The following is an 11,373-nucleotide window of genomic DNA, read 5'->3' on the forward strand; positions in this document are numbered from 1 at the left end:
AAGAACAAAACGCAGAATTATCGCAGAAAAATTTATAAAGTTTCCACACTTACATTCAAAGAATCTCTTTTAAAATTAACTAAAGATCGTTCTAAGGTGTGTCAAAAGCTGCTCTTGCACGTTTTAATTTTGAGTATGATTTGGTCGCTGCTTTATGAATTTTTCTTTCATTATTCTGCGTTTTCTTCTTCTCAGCCTCCTCATCCGCTTTACAGCCACAAAATAAGCAGTGTTTTTAAAAACAAAAGCTGGATTCAAATTCACTTAATCGCGCTACAGTACGAGGAGGACTTGCTTTTGAAGTACTAGCCTCTTTATCCTCACGTTGCTGCAGAGATTGAATTTTTCCGGGTGTATGATTTTCTGCAATCCAGGCGAATTGTAACGGACTTTTGACTTCTTAAATAATCAGCATTCTTATAACTTCTCCCGAGACTTGCATCAATTAAAGTTGGCATTCCACAACTGCCCAGTACAACAGTTTCACCTTCAGTCAAAAGTTTATTGCAAATAAAGCGAAATTGTGACATTTTTCTTAAATATTAATCAGCACAAACAACAGTAGACGCTTGTGATAAATACGTTTATTCACTCGAACTGCACGTTTTAAAAGAAGCAGGTACGTTAGGGGTGCCTTCCCCCCCTAGGAGGGATCATGACCCAGACTGCGTCATCGAAATTTTTAGGGGGATTGTTTTGAGGGGTATTTTTCATTTGGGGGGAATTTCCGCGAAGATGAGGGGAGTGCGCCTTTGCTCTTAGTGGGTTGGACACCTCTGGGTACGTGAACGATGCCACACGGACTAGAATAGCCAGATGTTATTCAAGGCCACGCGAGTAGAGGGGATTCTATAAATGACTGGCTGTCTTTTGAGAGTACGCAATATCTGGGAAAGTTTGGTCTTGGAGAAAAAAATCATAAGGACCATTTTTATAGAGAATTTTGAGATCTACAACTTTGGTCAGCGGTACTTTTCGATAAAACGTTTGAGTACGTTTTTGAGAAAAATCCAAAAAACCTAAAATTTTGACCTTTGACCCCGAATAACTTTTTTAGCGCACATGGGATCGATGGGGACTTTTGGCACTTTATTTGTAATGCTAAACCCAAGGTCTCTACAAAAATTTAGCTTTCCCGGAATTTTTGTTATTTCCATTGTCTAAAATGACCGGACTATATACTTTTCCAAGAAAATGTTTCAAAAAAGCAGCACGGTAAAGGCCACCTCTGTCAAAAAGTCGTCAAAAGTTTCGTCAATAATGAGGTAAAATATTTGAGAAAATCAACCTATATAATGTCAGAAGGAAATGCTTAGGAAATAATTATTTACATCAGGTTAATTTCAACCTTATTTATTTATTTATTTTGGAAAAACCGAGTGTTTCATTGTAAGCTGCATATATTACATCAGCTTAATCACAAACTGTTTCTCAAAATACAAACATAAAGCTTTTCGCAAGACATCGGTTATCTTTTCTTACATTTTTTTATACACAGATTAAACTTTTCACAATGTTTTTCAAGTTGAAAAAACGTATGTTTCTTTGTATATTCAGTAAAATTGTATATACATTATTCTTCTAGATAAGCAACTACGTATTTACTTCCAAATTTAAAACTTTTGTTTTACGATGGGGTGCATTGTTATAAATAATTGTCTAAAACTTATTCACATCATTAAGTATATTATTTAAGTCTTATTTCCTATATGTAAACGTTAATGATGAAATGAGCAAAAAAAATGAGCAAAAAAAAAAAAAAAAAAACTTTTAAAAGCTTTGTAAAAATTAAATTTCAATATAAAAAAAATAAAACACCTTTTCTGACTTTAGAACAATTGAGGCAGTGAGAAGCAAAGGGATGTAAGTGGACATTTTCAAGTTATAAGTAAAACGCGTTTAACGATAAGGTCCTAGGTAGGCTTCCATTGAATTTCTTTTTCTAAATCATGCTGTACAGCAGCACCTACTTGGGCTACTAGTACTATCTCTTGCTCTCTTGCCCCAAGACAGGACAGAGGTTCACCTATCATTTGTACTGGTTATCTCCCAATCTTTAATTTTGTCATATATATATATATATATATATATATATATATATATATATATATATATATATATATATATTAGAGATGAGTTCGGGCTCATTTTTGAGAGCCCGGGCTCGCCCTAGCCCGAGTGATATTGTCTCGGACCAAAATCCGAGCCCGAAGGAAACTTTCATGTATCAAAAACTGAGCCTTCTACAGAATGACATGATCTCTCTCTTAATGAAAAATGTTACGTCAAATGTTCTTCATTAACAGAAGTTTCTAAATTTTCTTAAAATGCACCACTTCAAATGCATTACTATATGACATATTGCAATAGTAATCGCAAAGAAACACTATAAATAAGAGTTAATTTATTTTTTTGGGGGGGAGGGGGGTAAATATACATTGATTGAACTGATTTAAATTTTCCTTTCATTTTCTCATAGTAGGAAAATATTTATTTCCTTTGAATTTGTATGGAGATTGGCGGCTAAATATATGTGCTTGAGTCCGAGCCCGCCCGAGCCCGCTTCGGGGGTTCACTATATATATATATATATATATATATATATATATATATATATATATATATATATATATATATATATATATATATATATATATATATATATATATATATATATATATATATATATATATATATATATATATATATATATATATATATATGTATAATTTTAAAATAGTCAAAGTGTTTATACGCCAATAGCAACAATTTCATTAGAGGGCTTCAAAAGCCATCAAATAATTCAATCTACTTCTTTCCCTAGATGACAAACTCTGCATTAAATTTAATTGAGAAAATATGTGTAATTTGCTCGATTATAGTGAGTGTTATGTTATATAGAATGGATTCATTTATTTTCTCACTCAGTTTCATACTTTATTTATGTTACTCAACTTGCGATAATAAGAACTTTAAATATGAGCAGCACTTAAATTATTTGTCCCCAAAGACAAGTTTTAAAACTTTTTTGTACGTTTGTTTCGTGAAGAAATTACGTGAAAGCATTAATTTCGTGATGATTCGACTTTTTTCCCCAATAGAAATCTTAACAAAAAGAATAAACTTGTGTCTGTGATTCAAGAAGATTTAGGCTGCAAAAAGAATGGAATTTAAGTACGCAACTTCGTAATTAATATGAAGTTTTGAGACACGGCGTATAAAAGGTAGAATATTTACAAAGTTAAGGCTTAATGTTACGCAACTTCTGTATCTCCGAGAAATGAACCTTTTGCTGCCGAAGCTAGCTGTAAAACAGGTTTTCTTGTGTAGAGATTAGTCTGCGAAGAAAACAACCACCAGTGATTTTCCCCTCCATATCTTACAATGACATTTTATTCGCGTTTTAGATACATGAATGAGGATAGTGATTTTTAGGTTTCTTGAATGACAAAATAGTACAATTTAATAGTGGAATATAATATGCAGGGTGTCCTGAAAGACTGACTGTTTTCAAAAATTTATAACAGGAGATTTGTTAATGATAATAAAAAAAAATTCTTGCAGAAAATTCATGTGGTGGGCGCTAAATTTTCCCCCTCAGAGTTCCAAATTTTAGTTCCAAAATCTTTCGATAGATGGCGCTGCACATAGTAAGCCGGTAAGCTAAAAAAGAAGAATTGAAATTCGCCGATTTTTCCTCCGATTGCGACACGGGATTACAGCGAGGATTGTTTCAAAATATTGCTTTGTTTTTTTGTTCACATTTCGAAAAATTATGATGTCATTTTCTATTTTCTATGTATATATATATTCTTTAATTCACGGGTTTACTAACTGCAGCGCCATCTGTTGCAAAAATTTTCAACTAAAATTTAGAACTCAGGGGGGAAAATTTACGGCCCATCACATGAACTTTCTGCAAGAATTATTTTTTTATCATTTACCGTTTTCCTGTGATAAATTTTTAAAAACAGTCAGTCTTTTTCAGGACACCCTGTATATGAAGGGCGTAGGGAAGAAACCCCGTCAGTCAAAAAAAGAGAAAAATGCTTGTGAATGTTTGACAGACGGGATTTTCCCGTAGTAACACCTATTTTGAAACAAAGCTTTCAGCTGCCTTATGGGGTTTTGTACAAAATGATGGAACATTCCAAAAGTATACTTCAGCAACCACTAGAGGGCTTCATTACTCCGTTTTCTTGAAAAAAAAAAAAAAAAAAACTGGCGGGTTTTCCCCCTATACTCCTGATATGTTTTTGGATATTTAGATGGTCATGCCCCTCTATAGAAGAAACTTTACAGACCTCTATGCCGTGTGCGAATGAGAAAGTGTTTTCATTACTCTTACGGTTGCGGATGGAGTTTGCCAAACCATTCATCGTCTTGGTCAATATTACTCAATATTCTTAATTAGAAAACCGCCCGTCAAAATATGACGGGCGAAAACTGCTTCTACATTTGAAAGAAGTAATTGCCTGTTTGGGGACATTTTGATAGTTGAAATTGTCACCCTAACTCCAGTGGATTAACCCTAAACTCCAGTAGATAGCGTTCATTGTTGACCATTTTTTCGTTTCTTCATTCTTTTGAAATGAGAGTTTTACCAGTAAAACAGTTAAGATACCGGATCCAGTTCAGCCTCGTCAAATAAAGCATTTCCCTGCACGGCAGACGTTACCGAAAAATATTATCAAATTATCATGACGTGGAGCGAGTTTCATTGTTGATGACGTCAGGAGCGTTACTCGATCATTCGCTATTATAAATATAAGGAAGAGAGAAGTACAAAAACAGTTGTGTTTTTAAAAATACCTCCCCATTCGCATTGACGCTTAGCGCATATTTTCCTTTTATAACTTCTGTTTTTAATTTGGGATCGTTTACGCGATTTTTTTTTTTTAATATTTGCTTTTAATAAAAATTATTGAAATAACTTCAAGGCGGCTTTGGCTCAAAGCACAATTAGGCAAATGTGGCACAGTATAGCCTATTAAGGCCCTTGCTTTAGTAAAATCTATGCAACCAAACAATTTATTTATTCTTTTTAATTTGCTGAAAAAAAAAATTCACGCATTAAAATTTGTCTATCAATATTCTAAATTAGTTCATAATATGAGAAACACTTTTACTAATATGTGGAAGCATTTTTTGAAACTAGGAGAACTTTTATGATTGTACTTTATTTCATTTTCTTCGGGAAAGTGGGGATGTAAATGGAAAGTGGGGCGAAAATCGAGCAAATGAACACCTCTAACTATTGAACAAACAAAATTTTCTAGTCATTTTTCTTTTTAGAATTGTATAAAAGTAAGTTACTTCTGCCAAGTAAGCTAAGAAAAAAGCTTTTGAAACCTAATTTGAAATAAAATAATTTTTAAAAAATGACCATTGGGGTGTGCTCATTTGCTGGTTGGACTACCTTGCATTGAAGAAGAAATTTTCCCACTAATTTTTAAGAGGAAATTAAACATCCTCATTTTTATTAACCACATAACACATTTTTTTGAGCCTGACACCATTGAAAATTACCGGTGTGATTATACAAGACCGTGTCTCCCCCGGGAGATCTTGTAGGTCATGTTATTTTATTTTAAATGCCCGTTTGAGTAAAAATAGAAAGTTAGATTATAGTTAAGGGGGTTCGGGACACATTTTGAAAATTTTTTTATTAAATACTTTAGAGTTTTGAAATTTTTCGTACTGATTCACCATCTATTTAATAAGCAAAATCATAACGTAAATATTTTTAAAAAATTTTTATTTAAATTTATTTTTTTTAAAGGAAGTTATATTTTAAATTGCTATAACTCAAAATATTCTAGGTCAATTTTCAAATTTTTTAAAAAAATTATTCACAAACATCTAATCTTTAATTTTTATTCTGCGGTTTTAAAAATATTAATTCAATAAAAAAATAAAAATATTTGAAGAAAAATTTTGAAAAATTCCAAGATACTTAAAAAAAAAAAAAAAAAAAAAAAAAAAAAATCATATTTTCGGCAGTAAACGTTTTTTTCAAATTCGCCAAATAAAAATTAAAGTAAACTGGAAAAGATATGCTCCAAATTTCATTACCTTATCTTTATCGGTTCCTGACTTATAAGAGTTTGAATGCAAGAAATCGGGAAAAATCGCATCAATGAGAAAAACGCGTTCAAAGTTTTAAAGTTAAATGCAATATTAGTTAAATGCATGCCACAAAAATAATTATACCTTTTGTTATAATTAGGATAGAAACAAGATTCAAACGTCGTGTTAAGCAGCAGAAAACGGAGTACTTTTTAAAATGAAAAAAAAAAAAAAAAAATCAAAATTTGATGATTTTAGTGTCTCGGACCCCCTTAAACTTGTTTACCATAAAAGGTCTCCCTATGCAGCATTTTTCTTGTGCAAACCACGTGGTGCATTTTGATGATGAGTTCTAAATTTGTTAAGTGTTCTTTGTTGTAAAGTTATTGTTCCGTATGTAAAAGATTCCATTTTTATCGCGCATATAGTATTAAATAGTCAAGTTAAGCAGAGCTTGATTTTTATGAAGCGTTTTTATGACATGTGATCAAATCATTTTTGTTTGTATAATGTATATGTTTATCTTTTTACTTCTTAATCACCCCCCCCCCCCCCAAACAGCTGAAATAGCATTAAAAAAAAATGCACTATATCTATATAGGCGTCTCTCGTACAACACGGTACTCGTACAACATGGTTTCGATAGTACATGGTAGCAAATTTGCCATTAATACAACACGGTTTGGATAGTACACGGTAGCAAAGTTGCGATTATTGTAACACGATTTCGATATTACACGGTACGAAACTTGAATTTAATGCTTCATGGTTTTAATACAACACGAATGTTATTTTTATAAAAAGATGGAATTTCATTTTTGTTTTAATACCTTCCGTTAATGTTTGATAATAACTCTAATAACTTTTTACGTTCTTTTTATGAAACTCGGTTTTGATATAGCATGGTACACATTTCTTGATTCACATTATTTCTAAGTCTCGTATAACACGGCTTCGATACCACACGGTACGTATTGATATGTATACTTGATGAATTAGCTGAAGAAATAAGTAAAAAAGTTATTTATAAAACAATCTCGTATAACGCGGTTTTTATTACACGGAACGAATTAACCGTGTTATGCGAGTAACGCCTGCATATTAATTTTATGTCGAAAAAAACCCGATGCTTTTTCACCAGTTTTTCCAAAGCAAACTCAGGATTTAAGGGGTTGAAGAATAAACAACTCCTCAATTTTTATCAATTTATTTTTTCCTTACTCTTACAAATCTCCTCGCATTTAAATTTCTGTATCACTACTCTAGAAATTGCTTATTGATACGTCACACTACTGCTTCCCCATGCAAAAACAGCGATGACGGCAGAGAACGAGAGGGGGAGAGGGGGGAAAGCTCTGCCTCAATAAATAAATAAAACGGGAAAAGGCTCTGAGGACAAACGACCAGGGTGACAGCGGACCGCGGACAAGTAATTAGGTTTCTCCTTCCTGGGGCCATCTGCTTTGAATCATGCCAAATGAAGGGGCCATTAATGGAGGGCACGCGCCCCTTTTCCGAAACGGGGGAAAGAGCAGTCGAGTAGAAGAAAGCGCTTCCGCTAATCTTGTAACAGTATTTAGGATAATGCGGATCTGATTTTTTTTATACTTATTTTTATTTTTGAGGGGGTCTCCTATTCTGATCACGCCAATTCTGACTGCTCAGTTTTTCGTCCTTTGTGCTTTTGTGGGATGTTGACGAAACACGTGGTTGTCTGGAAGGGTAATTTTTGCTCTTTTTAGGGAACGGGAGGGTCTTTTTCGTCCCTCTCCCTCCCTCCGACTGAGTTGAGTCTTTTGATTTAAAATATTGTAATAGCATCGTGGTAAATTTTCACATAATCATTATTACGTAACAATTTGTGTTAATTTTTTTTTTTTTTTAACGCATCTTGTGTCTTATTTACGAATATTATAAGTCATTTCCTTCAAATTCAGTTTAAAAACGCATACTGGAAAGATTAAAGCTCACCATGAAACTTTCACAATTAAACTAATTTAGCTAAAAAGTAAGGTTTATCAAAAAAGAAATGAAAAAAACTTAAAAAATATCTTTCGCAATGATAATTGCTTAGTATAATGATGAGAAAAGGTATAATTTTACATAGAATTACGATATTTTTTTGAAAATATCTATTGCTTCTATCCCCAAAAAAATCATATAACTGTTAAATAAAAAATCCTTTTCGGCAATACATTTAAGAATGAATTCATTTTCCTAACGTCCATGTATTTTCTTTTTCAGGTGAAAAACCACATAAGTGCGCTGTGTGCGGGAAAGCATTCAGTCAGTCTTCGAACCTTATCACGCACAGCAGAAAGCACACGGGTTTTAAACCTTTCGCCTGTGAAATCTGTGGAAGGGCCTTCCAGAGGAAGGTCGACCTTCGAAGGCACAAAGAAACACAGCACTCGGACATCCACCACATACCTTAAATATTGTAAGGCTCATTTGAAAAGAAAGGTTGCTTCGTTCAATGTGTTTTTTTCCCAGAAGAGCTACAATAAATATCGAATTCCAAGGAAAAGAATTAATTTAAATTTGACTTTTAGAAGGACAAATCACATTCAAGTCATCTCAGAATTTATCAATAAATCTATCAACATCATTAAGGGCGCTTATTTGGAATGAAATACCTTAGAAAACTTAAAGAAACACAAAATTTGGACATTAACATGCATATCATAAATGTAATTAGTTGCTTAAAAAAATTTTCTTACAAAATATTACTTTTATATAACTGCAATGAACAATCATATTTTGCTAACATAGAGCCCCCCCTCCCCACCCACCGTACTAAAATATATTGGTTTCATCAATCTAAAAAAACTTAAATTTTTTCAATTGATACAACAACATTATTAGGGGAATTTTTTGGAATGAGACCTTAGAAAAACTTACAGGAATGCAACATTCGGGCATTAAAACATCGCTTTTTAATGTAACCGTTTAAATCGCAAAATTGTTTACTTCCTAAATTATTCCTTTCATAAAACTGCTATGAACGTCAATCCTATTTTGGTAACATAGAGTCCCCCTTCAAATATATTAGTTTCAACATACTAAAAAATATATATAGTTGCCCTCTACACTAAAAAAAGTATAAAACTTTAAAATGGATTTTTTTTTTGACTTAAATAAACTAATAAAAGAATCATTCAAAATTTTCCGCTGACTACTTTTTTAAAAAGAGAAGTAATTTTCTCCGAAGGAAAAAGAAATATAGAAAGAGTTATGTAGCTAATCTAGTACTGCATTCGACTTAATCACATATTTTTCAATTTTAATTAATCGAAGCAATCTTGCTCTTTTAATTGAGTTGATAAACAAAATTTGCATTTACTCTTTGCCTGAAAATCCAAATTGCTTGAAAAATCAAGTATTTCATCAGTGGACCAACCGCAAGGAATTTAATTTTCAACTTCGGCGTTATATCGACGGAATTAATGTGAACTGACCTTCTAAATGTTATAAATGTACATTCAACAAATTGTACAGTAAACTTTCCATTTTTCCTTGTATTATATTAAATGCAAATGCTCTCTACAAGCTGCGTTTTATACTTGTCTTTATTCCAAGAAGCTTTCACCAAGCCGATATTTTTAATTTGTGGAAGCAAATTGAAAGCTTTTCTTATCTTGTGGCATTAGAGTCTGTTTAAATTTAAATGTGTAAATCAATGAAACAGCTTTTATTGCATTTAGAATCAAAACCAGGTTAGTCCAGTTTAAAAAAGAAATTGAAACATTTGAACGTTAAAAGTTTATATTCATGAACAAATAATTTTGAAATTTCCTTCCTAAATTCATTCAAGAGAAGAAACATTTAAGTTTTTTTAGCAACCATTTTAAAACTTGAGTTTAACCTGCACAAAATTTGTATTTCAACTGCTGTTATTTTCCTTATTTTATAATGATTAAACGCTTCAAAATTCAAAAATTGTGCATTAAAATATCTCTTTGATGTTTTATATTTGAAGTTGTGTTATTTTATAATCTATATTAAGTATGAAAGAATCTTTTAGACTAACAGGAAATGAAAAAAAGTGTGTTACTTTGTGTTACAAAAATAGTTGTAAAAAAAAAAAGAATAAGAAAAAAAAAACTTTATGAATGCATAAATTTTGCCACAAATATCAGACACGCGTTTCGGAATCTTAAGGAACCTCATTTTCGACGCAGAAAAGTGCAAGCTTATGGATGTAAAGTTATCCGATAAAATCCAAAATTCGAACGTCTTCACGTTCGTAATCTCATACTTTTCTGCAATAAAAAAGGCATTCCTTGAAACCCGAAACATATGATTGTTATTTTTTGCAAAGTTTGATCATTTCTAAGGTTGTTTTTTTCACTGATGCATGTGAACATTGTTAGCAGTACCTTGTTGTTTTTCTAATTTGTTTTTATTTGCAAAAACGATAATTGTGGACAGTTTGTCATAGGACATTTTAAGACAAATACCACTGACAGTTGAAATTTAGTTAACTACAAGTCTTATCTTTTATTTCATACCCCTAAAACCAATCAACCCTTATTAACTCTGAGCATAAATCTATTGTGGTAATTTAAATCTTCTTTAATGTTTACTTTCTTTTTTCACATGAATGCTTTTAAGCTGAACTTTGAAAAAATCCCAATAATGTAACATAACTATTTGTAACTGCTTGAATATTTTGATTTAAACATGATGTAAATAACGGACTCTTAACAGCTGTATAGTGTATTGTAAAGTGTCCGCAAATTTAGCAAATTTAATTCCATACGATGAATAAAGTGGGATTTTTGTAACTATCTGTTGTTGTTTGACCATTGAATAAGAAAATGTTATTTCTTAATTAATTTTTGAAAACTTCAGATAGTATACATCCTTCCAGTTTTATTCATAGTTACGTCACAAGTTCCTAAAGTTAAATTATATTACATCAGTGTTGTTTCTTGTAATGAGCACAATAGTGCAATTGATTTCTTATTATTTCATGTACTAACTAATATTTAGGAATTTGCAGTTTTTCTCTTTTTATGTTAATAATGTGATGAAAATGGATTTAAAAAATTAATAGCGAGAAGATCGATTAACAACTATCAAACTGAACGAGTTATTCGCTGGCTAATTTATTGTAATTAATATGTTTGTATAATTGACTTCTCTGAATATGCAATTTGGGTTTTCTCCATAAAACTTTTATTAGTGAAAACAAAGTGAATTTTTCACAAAATTAATCGATATCTCTGTTTATCATTGAAAATACTTCGATTCCCTCCCCCCTCCCAAGTTAACACTTTAAAGACATTAAAGACACTTAAG

General features: G+C 31.7%; 1 protein-coding gene across 1 annotated transcript in view; it reads left to right on the forward strand.

The window, feature by feature from the left end:
- The window catches only part of LOC129229975 (zinc finger protein Gfi-1b-like), a 101,973-nt gene extending 93,469 nt beyond the window's left edge, over nucleotides 1-8,504 (forward strand). Inside the window, exon 4 of the mRNA XM_054864359.1 lies at nucleotides 8,314-8,504. Within this exon, the coding sequence (XP_054720334.1) occupies nucleotides 8,314-8,504 (191 nt within the window). The remainder of the gene's footprint in view (nucleotides 1-8,313) is intronic.
- The last annotated feature ends 2,869 nt before the right edge of the window (nucleotides 8,505-11,373 follow it).

Source organism: Uloborus diversus, chromosome 9 (assembly GCF_026930045.1).
Source record: "Uloborus diversus isolate 005 chromosome 9, Udiv.v.3.1, whole genome shotgun sequence".
Classification (NCBI taxonomy): Eukaryota; Metazoa; Arthropoda; class Arachnida; order Araneae; family Uloboridae; genus Uloborus; species Uloborus diversus.